The sequence below is a fragment of the Phycodurus eques genome, chromosome 7, assembly GCF_024500275.1.
Source record: "Phycodurus eques isolate BA_2022a chromosome 7, UOR_Pequ_1.1, whole genome shotgun sequence".
Classification (NCBI taxonomy): domain Eukaryota; kingdom Metazoa; phylum Chordata; class Actinopteri; order Syngnathiformes; family Syngnathidae; genus Phycodurus; species Phycodurus eques.
The window spans coordinates 8,825,042-8,840,927 of NC_084531.1; the positions used below are offsets into that span (position 1 = coordinate 8,825,042).

The 15,886-nt window shown below is 42.1% G+C and overlaps 1 protein-coding gene across 1 annotated transcript in view; it reads right to left on the reverse strand.

Moving 5' to 3' along the window:
* The window catches only part of rasgrp4 (RAS guanyl releasing protein 4), a 38,243-nt gene that overhangs the window by 13,896 nt on the left and 8,461 nt on the right, over positions 1–15,886 (reverse strand). Inside the window, exons 2-8 of the mRNA XM_061681715.1 lie at positions 12,844–13,019; positions 10,479–10,590; positions 8,458–8,520; positions 8,234–8,359; positions 4,040–4,181; positions 3,725–3,898; positions 626–742 (exon numbers count right to left, since the gene is read on the reverse strand). Coding sequence (XP_061537699.1) covers positions 626–742; positions 3,725–3,898; positions 4,040–4,181; positions 8,234–8,359; positions 8,458–8,520; positions 10,479–10,590; positions 12,844–13,019 — 910 coding nt within the window. The remainder of the gene's footprint in view (positions 1–625; positions 743–3,724; positions 3,899–4,039; positions 4,182–8,233; positions 8,360–8,457; positions 8,521–10,478; positions 10,591–12,843; positions 13,020–15,886) is intronic.

Below are 15,886 nucleotides of genomic sequence, written 5' to 3' on the forward strand. Positions count from 1 at the left end.
CCACACAGGCGAGGCTGGGATTGGAACCCCGGTCCCCAGAACTCTGAGGCAGATGTGCTAACCAGTCGCACACCGTGCCGACAAACTGATGACTCTTTTGGGCTTACTGAGGGGCAACAGGGTTGGTAGTTCCATGGAAACAGCCTCGTGGTCAGAAATGGCCAGATCAGGAGGTTATTGATGAAGGCAGTGTTTGTGATGACCAGATCTAGGGTGTGGCCTGGGGCAAGAACGTGATGGGTGAGGTTGAGACTGTCCAACAGTTGGAGAAAATTGGTGACAGAGTGGGAGGAGGGGGTGTTTCCATGAATGTTAAAATCTCAGAATATGATAATAATGGCTGCAGTTTACTCTTGTGTATTTTATTCTCGTTGAATCTGGTCATGCTTAGTTTAATGGACAATAGACTTGTTTATTATAGTATAGTTACAATAGTTTTGTTTGGTTTAATTTAGTCTGGTGTAGTTTAGTCCAGTCTTGTTTAGTCTAGTATATTCTAGTCTCATCTATTTTAGTCCTGTTTAATCTAGCCTCGTATAGTGTCGTTTAGGTTAGACTAGTCCAGTCTGGTTTGGTCTAATCTAATCCGGTCTAATCTAGTCTGGTCTCGTCTGGTCTTTCGTACCTTGGTGACGTCAGGAGGCAGGAGGGTGTATGTGTCTTTGAGACGGGAGATGGCGCTATGGCAGAGGCCTCCAGTGACGGCCATCAACGTGTTGAAGTTCTGCAGAGCTCGGAGTCTCTGCACATACAGAGGCTAATGTTGTAAAATGAGTTTGAAATGATGTAAAAAAAAAAATTTCGGATAATAGTTTGTGGTTTATTTACTGTTTAAACTACAAACCCCAATTCCAATGAAGTTGAGGCGTTGTGTAAAACATAAATAAAAACAGAATACAACGATTTGCAAATCATTTTCAACCTATAATCAACTGAATACGCTACAAAGACCAGATATTTAATGTTCAAACAAATAAAAAATCTTCTGCAAACATTTTCTCATTTTAAATTTGATGCCAGCAAAAAAAAAAAAAAAAAAAAGAATGGGACAAGGGCCACAAAAGACTGGGAAAGTTGAGGAATGCTCAAACATCTATTTGGAACATTTCACAGGTGAACAGGTGAAATAAGGTTTATCAGGTCGAACAATAAATGTCTTTGTAGTTTATTCAGTTGAATATAGGTTGAAAAGTATTTTCAAATCCTTCTGTTCTGTTTTTATTTTATGTTTCACACAAAGTTCTTCATTGAAATTGGGGTTTTTATTCATAGGGCTGCACGATATATTGTTTCAACATTGACATTGCGATGTACGTGTGCGATATTGGTATTAATATGCAGTGAATCAACTGCAGAGCTGCCAAATGTTACGGAATATCTGTATTTTGTTACGGAAATCACTGGACGTTGACCTGTTAAGGCCATAACAATAATTGTTCCGGATATTGGAAAAAACAAAAACCAGCATCTGTCATTATCGGCGCCTCCACATCGAACAGCTAGCTGTTTGGTGCACGCTATTTTACTGTATTACGCCCCCTGGCTACCAAGCTGCAGAGGCAAAAGTCTTCTTTTTGCATCTGGTGTCAATGCATTGTAATGTTTTTTGGGATGTGGGAGGAAACCGGAGTGCCCGGAGAGAACATGCAAACTCCACACAGGCGGGGCCGGGGTCTGAACCCCGGTTCTCAGAACTGTGAGGCTGACGCTCTAACCAGACGGCCACCGTGCCACCACGTTAAAAGTATATTATTATTATTTGTAATGTAAGAACCTCTTTGTCCCACTGGAAATGTGCATCATTTCAGCAGCAATTGCAGAGATAAGAAATATACATATTTAATATATATAACATGCAAGAGAAGACATAATTACATTTCTTCTTCTTACATGTACTTCTTGTAAGCGTACAAGAAGTACATTGCACAAAATAGAAACCAAAACTACTGTCCATACATAAACTATCCAATTCAGTCGATCGGCAATGTTATTTGTTTGTTTGCAAACTCAATACTGCAGGAGGGATTTGTTTGATGTGCGTCCCACGTCCTAGACGCACAAAAATGATGAGGGACGCAAAAAGCTTTTCGAATGTGCGTCCTCTGACACATAACATTGTATGTGTGCAAGGCTCGAATTAAGCGGTCTCGCATCGCAGTTTACGCATCAAAAAACACATTGAAAAGCAAAAATGCAAATCAGGTTTACCGCGAAGACGGAAGACAGCGGTGGCGTGCATGACACAACGCGCTTACGTCACCGATGCGTGGATGCCGAAGTGGAGCGTTCGACTGAGAAGCGCCAAGACAGCAGTTGCAAAATGGGACGCCAAATTGAGATGAGAGAAAAAAGACAAATGGCGAAGGTGTGGTCACATTTCATAGTGAAATGCAAGGTGAGCACCTGTTCGCTGTAACACGGCCTTGCTCTCTGCTGAGTATGACGATGTGTCGCGGGACCCGAGACACGAGGGAGATGGAAATATTTCTCTCTCTCTTTCTCTCTCTCTCTCTCTGTCTCTCTCTCTCTCTCTCTCTCTCTCTCTCTCTCTCTCTCTCTCTCGAGTTTTCTTCATTTTAGTTTGAACAAATTGAACACTTCCAAAACTAAAATAAATATAAATAAATAATACAATAATATTTGTCTTATTCCTGGTCAGCTGGTCTAAGCTCATAAATGCACAGCCACGAACCTAATGTATTAATATGTCACAAAATGCTAGCTGTTTAAGTGCAGATGAACAAAGGGTGTTAAGTGGGAAGTTCCCACTGGGAGCACTTATTAAAAGTGCATATACTGTAATATGTGAAACACCATTATGAACCAAAAAACCAAAAAAAAAGGTTTTGAACAAACAACCTCTAAAATGGTTCAGTTAAGATTTGTTAAACTATGTAAAATTGTTTGAGACTTCACTGTCAAGATCCCAAAAAGAAAAGGGTAAACTCAAACTTTATTTTTCTTAAGTTCACCACTTCATTTGAACATGTATAACTTTCTCTTTTTATTTACTTGCTCTTATTGTGAAATGGAGCCCTGCTTTTATTTAGTAAATGAGAGGACATTATACAGTTGTGCTCATATGTTTGATTACCAGGGCATAATTTGTAATGTGTACGAGCCTTTATTATGCTGTAATATCATGATGTCAGTGGCATAAAAAACATCGATACTATCATTTATCTTGAAAGTTTTTGTGAAAATATATTGCTCTAAAAAAAAACTTTGTGGCAGGCCTAAATACCCATAACACAGTATATTGATAGAGAGCAAGAGCAATGGATAACAAAAAAATATTGTACACACAGTATAAAAGATTAAAGAGTAACAACTGTAATGAAAATCTGCAATATAGCGGAACCGTGAAGCAAGAACCGCGATGTAGCGGAGGATTACTGAATCTTTATTCAGTGATGATAAGTTGCAGGGACTCATAGCTCCAGGGCTGGTACTCATTGTTTCCATGACATGTGCATCCCGGGACTCACATAGTCTGAAGTGTAAAATGATCTATGCTACAGTGTTTTTAAATACTAGTAGACTTTACACAAATGACTCAGTATACTTTTGTGCATAGTTTCTTTTCAACTGAAACTAATACAAATATCGTGCAGCCCTAAGAGGCAATTACTGTATAAACATAACTGCCTTGCCGTGAATATACCCCATGGAATAACGTGTGGAAGAAGGAAGCGGAAGATGATGTTCTCACTCCGTGTCCCACCTGAACCACGTGGATGAACTTGGTGAAGACCTGTGCCCTCTGCTGGGCCGTGTGCCTGCTGAGGATCATGAGCTGGACCCATTGGGACACACCGTTGCACATCATGACGGAGCGCTCCAGCGCCGGGTTGTCCCGCACCGAGCCTCGCACCACGTAGCTGCGGTAGTCCAGAAACTGACCAATCGAGAGCACCGACATCGTCAAGTACAAAAGTAAAAATAAAATTTCACTGTCAATTGTATACAATACCTGTTTTAATAACTCAAGTAAAATGTTGTAAGAAAAACAAATGCTCAGGTCGCTCGCCCGTCTCACCGAAACGCTGCAGAAGTTCTTGAACTCCAAGTAGCTGAGGTGCTCGGCCATCTCATCAGCCTCCATGTGGTCGAAGATGAGCGACACCTTTCTCTTCTTCACAGAAGGCGAGGGGGCCTGTGACACGTTCACGTGAGGGCTTCTGGGAAAAGACAGGATCAAACAGATTTATAGTCAACAGTACTGGACTGTACAGTACTGGACTGATCAATCAAAAGTCAACTCAAGTCAGGTTTATTTGTATAGCTCTCAGGTTTATTTGTATAGCTCTCACAAAAGAGTCTAAAAGGGCTTCACAGGCCCACAGTTGGCAATGATTGACAACATCCCCTAATCGAAACTCTCCAATCGGGCAAGGGAAAACTCAAAACCCCATTTTGGGAAAAAAAGAAGCCTTGAGAAGGGACCGCAGATGGGGGGGAGCCCCCTTTCAGGATGATCACGCTGCAATGGATGTTGAGTGGGCAACATATATCACATAGTCTACTGCTGTACAATGTTCATTACGATGGCAAGATGCTGTACAATGTTCATTGAGATGGCATAAGAGCCCATTTAAAGAGAAAAGGCGCCGCAGGGTAGACGCCTTCGGTGGTTCTGCCTCAGGACCTGGCCTGGTCGGTCGGAGAAGAATCCTTCATTGCAACAACTCCAGGGGAAGTTGTCCACCTCTGATCTTGTCCCAGTTGGTCGGTGCTGAACCCAAACAGTAACAGCCTCAGAGTTGGTCCACGTCACCTAGCCCTCTCTCCGAGCACGAGACGAGGCGTGAGGAGAGAGGAAAAGCGGCAGTAAAACAGGCCTACATATACTTTACCTAAATTCCAAAAGAGAAGAAATAAATCTTAAGTCGGGATTTAAACATTTCTACTGAGGTAGCAACTCTAATATTCGCGGATAGAGCATTCCAGAATACTGGAGCCGGAATAGAAAATGTTCGAGAGTCTGCGGACTTCGTTCTGGCTCTTGGAGTCACCAAAAGACCAGCGTTTTGCGAGTGTAGGTTTCAAGACGGAACATACGGTTCAACTAAGTCAACGAGATAAGAGGGTGCTAACCCATGTAATATTTTATGAGTAAGTAACAGGACCTTAAAATCGCAATTCAAGTAGACTGGGAGCCAAAGCAAGTTGGCTAGAATCGGGGTGATATGATTGAACTTTCTCATTCTTGTCAAAAGTCTTGCTGCAGCGTTTTGTACTAACGGCAGGCCTTTAATACTAGAGATGAGACCAGAAAGCAGCACGTTACAATTGTCGAGGTGAGACGTAACAAATGGTTGGACTATGATCTCTGCGTCACTAGCTGATAGGCTAGGCCGTATCTTAGCGATATTGCGAAGATGAAAAAAGGCAGATTTGGTAATATTCTTCATGTGAGAGGAGAGCTTTGAGTCAAACATAACGCAGAGATTTTTTTCTGACTCACTTTGGGTAATGATGCTTTTGTCAAAACTCAGAGTGGTGTTCTGAAACAAGTGGCTATGTTTAGCACGGCCAATAATCAACAGCTCAGTTTTCTCAGTGTTAAGGAGCAAAATGTTACAGGACATCAGTCCAACATAGCGCTAGTCAGCCTTAACCTTACAGACTCCACACCCGTTTTAACAGGCTCGCTAATCACCTGTGCTGGAAAGCTCAAACAGTAATCTATGTTTCTAGAAAGAGTGATGGCGCCTACCCGTTTAAGGTGAAGGCCGTCTGCCCTTATCAATCTGGTAAACCTCCAGAACGAAGGCCAACTATACAAACTGCAGTCCCTGTTCGCTAGCCAGTCACCGGTTAAGCGAGAATAATCAGCTAAACCTCTCATCATTGCCTCTTGCAGGCAAGGGGCCAGAGACAATGATGAAAACTGCTGATTCTGCTTCTTTGTTTTCTGGCTGGATCATGGGGGAACTGAGTCAAGCCCAGGACACGGATGCTGATATTGCACCCATACGTGCCTCGATGAAAGCCAGCAACGAGCGCCCTGAATAGATTACTGCTTCGCCATACAGTCCAGCTGTTAAGACATACTGGTCTCAATAGAAACAGCTTTACCTCAGAGATGGGGTTCTCGTCCGGCGCTTCTACTGCCTTGATGACAGCGAGTTCTACCCACAGATCGTGCTACCATGCAAGATGAGCCAGCTGCACGAAGGGCCTGTGAGTGGGCATTTCGGCGTAGAGCGGACCATGGCCAGACTAAGAACCCGATACTACTGGTACCACATGAGGGAAGATGTTGCTCTCTGGTACCCGCTGTGTGTCTAGAGCTCGCCCCCATAAAAGACCACAAGCTCCAATGGAAACTGTCTGGGTGGGAGCCCCAATGGAACGCATTGCCCTGGACATTATGGGACCACTGAATGAGACTGATATGTGGTCATGATACAAGATTATTTTATAAAGTGGAACTTGGCCATCAGACCCCAGTCAGATGGCCAAGTTAAACACTTTAACGCCATTCTCCAGAAGATCCTGGCTTCAACCGCAGAACGTTGTCATTTGGACTGGGACCTTATGGTCCTCTATCCTGTTATGACCTACAGGGCAACCAAGCACAGTGGTACCGGATTCACTCCAAAGTTCACAATGTTCGGTCGAGAAACAAGTGAACCGGTGGACCTTGTTGCAGGGCTGCCTTCCGACCTGGAAAACCAACCAACAGTTCCAGAGTATGCGCAACAGATGCATGAGCGGCTGGAGCTGGACCACCTCATCACCAGAGAAGCCCTGGGTGTGTCGGTTACATTTACTAAAAGACAATATAACAAGAATTGCTGCTGTACAAGATCCGAGATCTTGTGTGGTACATTGTGACACATTTTGTGTACCAGTTTATGCATTACTGTGCTGGAGTGGAATTATTTAATTGCCATCCAGAGTGAGGGTAGTGTTACGGGTATTGTCTAATGTGACTGGGACAGCAAGGTCAGAATGTGTGGGCTTGTGGAGTCTATATGTGAGTGAGACGCAACCGCACATGTGTCGTGCGGCGGTGCTGCAGAGGAAGGAGGTGCGTGAGGTGCAAGTGTGTATGGTGGCAAGTGTAGCAACAGCGACCGGGGAAGAGTAGAAGATCAACTGACGGTGAATGTGCAGGGTAGCTAATAAAGCCCTTCAACCAGCAAATCGGTGCTCCGTGCCTTTATCGTTGCCTGTGAGACAGATGCGCTAACCAGTCGGCCACCATGCCATGGTTCTGTTTGTTATAAGCGCTAAACATCAAAATTATCCATATATATTTTTAAAAATGAAATATTTCACGCCAGCACGGTGCACGACTGGTTAGCACATCCGCCTCACAGTTCTGGGGTTCAAATCCCGGCCCCGCCTGTGTGGCGTTTGCATGTTCTCCCCGTGCCTTCGTGGGTTTTCTCCGGGCACTCCGGTTTCCTCCCACATCCCAAAAACATGCGTGGTAGGTTGATTGAGGACTCTAAATTGCCCAGAGGACAGTGGTACTGTCTGACCACCTAAATCGTTTCCTAGCAAGAAAAATAAGTCAGGTAACGCCCATCTAACAACATAAACGGTGACCTATGATTAAATGCAGCAAAAATGAGGACTTTTAATTATATTTGTGTGTTGTATTGTGGTTGAAGTCAAGGAACGTGCCACATATCCTGGTTTAAGGCAGGCACTTACACCATATCACATGAAGGGAGCTATTGCCCTGTGCAGGTAAAGCACTCTGGGCCCAGTCGAGGAGAGGTGGGAGGGATAAAACGGACCACACCATTTTTGAGGCAATGTGGTTTTGTTGTTAACATTACATTTAAAAACATGACTATATGATTTTATACCTTTCCAGGTTGTTTAAAAAGGAATTATTTTTTCCTCTCTCAAATTTTAGGGGTGCTTCAGCATGGCAGCACGGTGGCCGACTGAGGACCCTTGCCTGTGTGGAGTTTTCATGTTCTCCTTGTGGCTGTGTGGGTTTTCTCTGGGTACTCCAGTTTCCTCCAATGTTAAAATATGTATGTGAAATATGTGCCTTGGCTCAATGAAGTGGGAGACATTGTCATAAAGGTAACGTAATTGAAAGTAGTGTACATGTGACTGTAAAGGTTGACCTGGGGAAAACCCACAGAACCACAATGAGAACATGTCGGATCAACACCAAAAGGCGCAAGTGGAGAATTGAATGTTAAGTCAAAAACAAGCCTGTGCAGAAGCCGAGTAGTCAAAAAAAAAAAAAGAATCTCACAGGCAGGAAGTGTCGATGATCTGCGCCTCCTCCCCGTCCGAGCGTACCAACGCCCACAGGTCCCCCATGGTCTGCTCCAGAAGGGGGTCGGCCTCGAACACAGCGGGGAACTGGCTGATCCAGGTCCTGGCCGCCGGGGCGCGACATGAGAGCGTGTTTCATAAGCACAAAACAGGGAGGGAGAAGAAACCGGTTCTGTCAGGAATGGAGTGGTTTTCACTCACCTGACCAGGTGGCACACTTGACCCCGCCTCAGGCCTCTTTTGTCGGCAGGGCAGTCCTTGTACGTGAGAGAGAGTCAAGGAGAACACATTCTGGCACCTGATTTCAGATTTTTTGAATACATATTACACTCAAGGTAAATACAAAATGCAGTTTCTAAATGATGATTTGAGTTATTCAAGGGGAAACAAATCAGAACCTTTTTGGCCTTTTGTGGAAAAAATAATTGACCCAACCTTATTAAATATTGAGTTAACTGTGATTAACCAGTTTTTAGAAAGCTGAGTTCAATTTCAAAGGCCACACCCAGGGCTGTTTACCGCCAGCTTTGTTGACTCAAGAAATAACTGAAATATTATATATCATTAAAGTGAAGTAGGCTACAAGATTTAAAAAATAAAAGGCAAAAAAAGTTAAGAATAAAGGAGGAACAAAATAATTGAAATATTTCAGTCTGGAAAAGTTCAAAAGCAATTTCCAGGCTTTGGGACACCAGCAAACCACAGTCAGAGCCATTATCAACAAATGGAGAAAACTGGAATTACTGGTAAACATTCCCAAGATTGGTCAGCCAACCAACATTACTCCAAGAGTGCAATGACGACCCATCCAAATGGTCGCAAAATAACCCAGAATGAAATCCCAAGAACCCCAGGCCTTGCTCAGTTAAGAGCAGTGTTTATGACTCAAGCATCAGAAAGACACTAGACAAAAATGGCATCCGTGGGAGTGTTTCAAGGCAAAAACCACTGGTGACATAAAAGAACCCCTCCTTGAGCCGTCACCTTATCGTGGTGGAGGGGTTTGTGTGTCCCCATGATCTTAGGAGCTAAGTTGTCGGGGGCTTTATGCCGCTGGTAGGGTCACCCGGGGCATAACATAACCTGTTCAGGTTTTAGGTGAAGGACCATACAAAGCACTGCTCAAAGACCCTTCATGACGATGACAATATGTGGCCCCTGCGACCCAACTCCGGATAAGTGGAAGAAAATGGATGGATGGATGACATAAATGAAAATAAAAACATCTTTATGATCCCCAAAACTTTTGGAGAAATATTCTTGGGATGAACGAGACAAAAGTTGCACTTTTTGGAAGGAAGGTGTGTGACCCTATACATCTGGTATAAAATAACTTGTTTGATAAAAAGAACATCGTCCCAACAGTCAAATATATTTGTGATGCCAGTGTCAGTCTGGGGCAGCTAAACTTCATCATGACCTGGAAGACTTGCTGTGATTAATAGAACAATGAATTCTGCTGTCTAGCCAGAAAAATTGCCGGCAGATTTCTGGTCATGAGTTTGTGCCTTCAAACTCAAGCTCTGTTGGGTTATGCGGCAGGACAACGACACCAAATATAGGTACCAGCAAGTCCATTTCAAAGAAAATCATCATTTAGCAACTGCAACTGAGTCATTACAATTGGTTTGATGATCTGAATCGTTTAAGTGTGACAAAGATGCAAAAGAACTGAAATAGGTCAGGGTGCAAATATTTTTTTTAAGGAACTGAACATAATATGCTTCAAATTATTGGGTTGGAATCAGCAGGGTACGATACGATATAATCTCGATTACAGACATCCTATAATTAGTCCTTTGCTGACTTTGATCTAAATGTGGGAATTTGACTCAAATGAGGCCCAGTTATTGGTACGTTTGTACCACCCAGCTTAAGACAAACACTATTATTACCAATAAAAGCCCAGACGAGAGTAAGAAAAACAAGCGTTTTCTGCCTTTATTTACCTATTAACATTCATAATCATGTAAAGGGTGTGTTCCTTAAAAATGGCAATCCGTAAGTCATTCAATGCCATATTTTTTATGTAAAGAAACATTTATAATGAATGTTTTTAACATTTTAAAAGATATCAGAATGGTCTTAAATTCGACTGAGTGGCCCGATTTTTCCGTTAAACATTTTTTTTGTGTTGAAATAATGTAATCTTATAGCGTGTTTTTAAATACGTTTCACTGTAATTTTTATCAGGGAGCACCACCCTGTGACCATCAGGATATAAGGTGAGGAGCTTCTTGGCGAAGGTCTGTGACGGGACCACCCAACTGTGCATCATCAGCGTCATGTGGACCATCTGGGACCCTCGGGGGCTACACAGCTTCCCCTCCAAATCTGACATGGAAGCATAACACAGAGTGGATTTAATATTCATATGAAGTTGTATTTGAATGTAATTGGCACTTACTGTATTGGAGTAAATGATCATAACTGTCAACTAAATACTTTTTTGTATGCTGGGTGGGGAAAACCACAGAATCATCTTTCCGTAATGAGTTGTTCAACATGGAAAAAATCAGATGTGAGGTCACCAAGTAAAACATTTGAAATGTTACAGGAGAGCTGAAGTGGTTAGCTAGATGTCATCCGGTTGCTTAGCACAGTAGTCCTCAAACTGGGGTCCCTGGAGCCCCAGGGTTCCGTGAGCCATAGCTTGAAGGTCTGCTTAATAATATGGTTAAATTATGTTGTATAATTTAAAAAAGTGCATACCTACCGTACATATGGCAACCAGGCGTCAATAAAACATACTGAACCAGTTCTCAAACTTCTTACATCAATACCACCTCAAAAAGAATTGATCTCTTGAAGCTTAGTAGGCTAAAGCAGTGATTCTCAATCAGTGTGCCAGGGCACATTAGTGTGCCGTGAGCACTCTTCAGGTGTGCCGTGGGAAGTTCTAACATTTTTACGTAATCGCTCAAGAAATTATTTTATTTACAAGAAATAATGTATCTTTTTTAATCTATTTATGCCAATGTGGCATAGAGACAGACAGAACAAATGAAGGCTATTCTATTAGATGGCAGGAAGTACATACAGTAATTAATGTATCCACTTTTTGTGACATTTTTGTTTGTTGGTGTGCCGTGAGATTTTTCAATTGTAAGATATGTGCCTTGGCTCCATAAAGGTTGGAAATCACTGGGCTAAAGTGTCCATCAAAAATGAGGCAGAGGTCTTATTCCAAAAAGTACATTGTACCGCTTCTCCTCACTAGGGTCGCAGGCGTGCTGGAGCCTATCCCAGCTGTCATCGGGTAGGAGGCGGGGTACACCCTGAACTGGTTGCCAGCCAATCGCAGGGCACATAGAAACAAACAACCATTCGCACTCACATTCACACCTATGGGCAATTTAGAGTCTTCAATCAACCTACCGTGCATGTTTTTGGGTCGTGGGAGGAAACCGGAGCACCTGTAGAAAAACCAACGCAGGCACGGGGAGAACATGCAAACTCCACACAGGCGCGTGAGGCAGATGTACTAACACGTCGCCCACTGTGCCGCCGCTTAAAAAATAGTTACAAAATAAAAATAAAATCTCAATGTTTGAAAACAAACAAATTACATACAAATGTAATGTACTTAAGTTAATTACAACTAAACTGTACGTAATAACTGCACTGTACAAGATTAAAAAATGGTAAAGCCACTGTATTATGCCGTTTGAACATTTAATTCAGTAATTCGTCACTAGAGAGAGCCCTTGTAACACTAGTGGTATTCGAACTTGATTACTGAACTAAACCAATTACTTTACCCTACCTTAGCTTTGGGCCAATTAAAAGCTCTGATATGATTATAACGTATCATCATATAAATCCTGCGATTGGCTGGCGGCCAGTTCAGGGTGTACCCCGCCTCCCTCCCGGAGATAGCTGGGATAGGCTCCAGCAGCCCGCGACCCTAGTGAGGATAAGTGGTAAAGAAAATGGTTGGATGGATCATATAAATGTGACATCCCCACACAGATGAATTACATTTCAATCTGCACAAAAGGAATAAAGTCTTATTTATTTTTGAGAACAAAAGGCGAGAATATAGGCCTATTTATTTTTATAGAATAAAGTTGTTTTGGAGAATGAAAGGTGTATTATTAAGTGTCGAAAGCTGTATTTTAAAAATTCACTTAATATATGAATTTCTTCCCTTGCTAAACTTTGACTTCAATACCATAACATTCCAACTTTATCTTGTAAAAATACAATTCTCTTCTTGTAAGATTCTGACTTTTCCTTTTTCTTTTTTTCAGATTAACACTTTTTCTTGTAACAAAATTTACCTTTATACTTATAACATTATATCTTTTTCTCAAAAATAGGCAATTGTGGCATTTAGATTTGTAGCTATTTACACATGAGAGTCATGTTTAATTGGCGTTAGGATAATGAGGGGGTCATTGGGAAAAAATCTCCCCTGTAAGGGGTCCCCGGATGCAAAAACTTTGAGACCCCTTTGGTAGAACAAAAAGCTCCATTGTATGAGTCTCCCGTTTGCATAGCCCCCCCCCCCTCACTATTTACCCCACTTCTCTGTATCGGCCCTCATTTACATAACCAGGTTCTGATCAAATGTGTGCGACTAACCGAAGTAGCCAAGGCAGCGTAGTATGAGCTCATCCAGGCTGGCCGCGCTGGCACTGGGGGCTGACGTGGGGCCCTGCAGAGCCCGGCTGATGTCCTGGGGACTGGGACATGTGTTCCGTCTGCGTGGCACCAACCTCCTGTTCTTCAGCACGCCAGGACTCTCACAGTTGGGCTTCCTGAGAACAAGTAGGTGTGAGATAAGTCGAGCATAGTGTGGTGACTGAGACCTGACAACATTGAGCCACATGAACAGTTTATCAAGAGCAGGGCTTCGCAAACTTCATGGGTCCAAGGAATTTTTCCAAAGACCCCTCATTTTCCTAACACAAATGAAATATAACTATCACGTGTACCCCTCAATGCCATAGGAATTAAGAAGTTGCAGATTTTCAAGAAAAAAAAGTTGGAATGTCATGATAACTAATATTTTTCTCGTAGAAAAAAAGTTTGATTGGGCGGCAGGGTGGGCGACTGGTTAGCACATCTGCCTCACAGTTCTGATGACCCGGGTTCAAAAAGCCGGCCTCGCCTGTGTGGAGTTTGCATGTTCTCCCCGTGCCTGCGTGGGTTTTCTCCGGTTTCCTCCCACATCCCAAAGACATGCAGGGTAGGTTAATTGAATACTCTAAATTGCCCGTAGGTGTGAATGTGAGTGTGAATTATTTCGTTTCTGTGCCCTGCAATTGGCTGGTGACCAGTTCAGGGTGTACCCTGCCTCTCGCCCAAAGTCAGCTGGGATAGACTCCAGCACACCAGCGACCCTAGTGAGGAGAAGCGGCTCAGAAAATGGATGGATGGATGATGGACTTTCCATCTGGTTCAAACCCTGAACCGGTCGCCAGCCAATGAGGATAAAGTCAGATTTTAAAAAAAATCTTTACAAGAACATAAAAAGTTGGGATAAAAAGTCGTAATCTTATAAGAATGAATTTGTATTTTTCCAGATAATATCCGAATACGATACTGAAGTCAACGTTTGGTGAGAGATGAAAGTCATATTTAAATTGAAAAAATACTTTTTGGCCATTTATTACACATTTTATTTGGGAAAAGATGCCTTTATTCTTGAAAACAAATAGCTCTATATTTGTTTTTGTTCTGGTAAAAAATAGGACTTTATTCCACTATTCATATGCCTTTTTGTCAAAAAATAAATAAAAAGGAAGACTTTATTCATGCAGGGATATCAGATTTATGTGATGATTTCCTCTTTAAATAATTACATGAACAAATAAACAATTAATTCAAAAACGTGATTATTATTATTATTGATTAAGGATAATTGTGTAAACTTTGTTCAAGAAATAATATCTAGTAAAAGGGTGAACTACAGAAAGAGTTCTGATTTTGTCATTTTATTTTTGTATTGTTTGTGATAATCTTACTTCTAAAATAAACAAGAAACAAACATAAACAAGCATATTATAAAAATCTTGAATGATGTATAAACCTCGCTCAAATTGTGTCCTGGCTTTTAAGGCAAAGAAAAATAAATTACAAAAGCACTTCAAAGATTACGACAATTAATTCAAGTTTTGCAATTTATTGATGCATCCTCCTTAATCATGATAAAATATACCACTATGTCATCTTGAGTAAAATATTGTCATACTGTGATTGTGCATGTGTACCTTATGAAATGTCCTGTTACTGTATTTGTATGGCTGCAGTGTGTCCTGCATAATGTGTATAATCGTGTAGAAATGTGTGCGCGTGTGTGCAACGCTACTGCTGCTAAATAATATTGTGACATTACCAGGACACTAGCGCGAGTTCAGAGAAATGACGACAAGTTCCCTGAATGGGCAGACCTACATCCCCTTCTCTTAACCTATATGTGTGTGCGTGTGAGTGTATGGCTACACACACAGAAGTAGTGAAAAATTGCATGTCACTTCAGTGATGACTACATTCATATTTCTACTGCAGGAAGGACAGTTATCGCAGCAAAGTAACTTTGATACAATCTACAAAATACTGCCAAAAAGTTATGAATATTCGGCTTTCGGGTGAAATTTCAGGTTGAACCCAACATACTTTAGAGGTCAACTTAATTTGGCTTTCTCTACAGTTTTTAATGCACGTCAACCTGTTGAATGTTTCAGTACTTTTGCACAACTTGCTGTTTTCTAAAAAGAAGCAACTGAATAACAAAACTCACTAGTGGTGTTTGATCCCTGAATGGAACAACACATTTCTTGGTTTATTTAGAATTGGTATTTAAATAGTCCTCTTCATCGTCATTGGAAGGCTTCAAACAGGAAGTGGCCAATGAGTCACAGAGTGTCATCAGCAGGTTGCAACATGAGACTGAAGGAGGCACAGAAAGGCAGAGAGGTGGACGTGCTTGGAAATTGTTCACGTGTTGTGAATTTTGCTGTTCATGTCCTTGCTAGAAAACAGAAGGTTGTGAAACACTCAATAGTTGGACATTCAAAAGTTTATAGAAAGTCATCCAAAACCATATACCCCTAAAATTTTAAAAGTGTTTTTAGTATATGTGTGTGTCTCTGTGTGTGTTTGTGTGTGTGAGCATCCCAAATCTTCCAATGTCAGTGCGAGTGGAATAAAAATAATTAGACAATTAAACCAAATTAAAGAAACAATGATAAGCCAGATATACAGTGCAGTGTAACTATTAATCTCCTAAAACAATTCCGTCTGAATCAAACGTGCACTGAACATTACACCTACAACATATTGTGTGTGCATACTACATATTGTATGTGAAATTGATATGCCGTATGGGCGGCATGGTGGCCGACTGGTTAGCAAGCAAATTTGCCTCACGTTTCTGGGGACCCGTGTTCAAATTCGGCCTCACCTGTATGGAGTTTGCATGTTCTCCCCGTGGCTGCCCGGGTTTTCTCCGGGCACTCCGGTTTCCTCCCACATCCCCAAAACACGCATGGTAGGTTAATTGACAACTCTAAATTGCCCGTAGGTGTGAATGTGAGTGCGAGTGGTTGTTTGCTTATATGTGCCCTGCGATTGGCTGGCGACTAGTTTAGGGTGGATCCCGCCGCTCGCCCAGAGTTAGCTG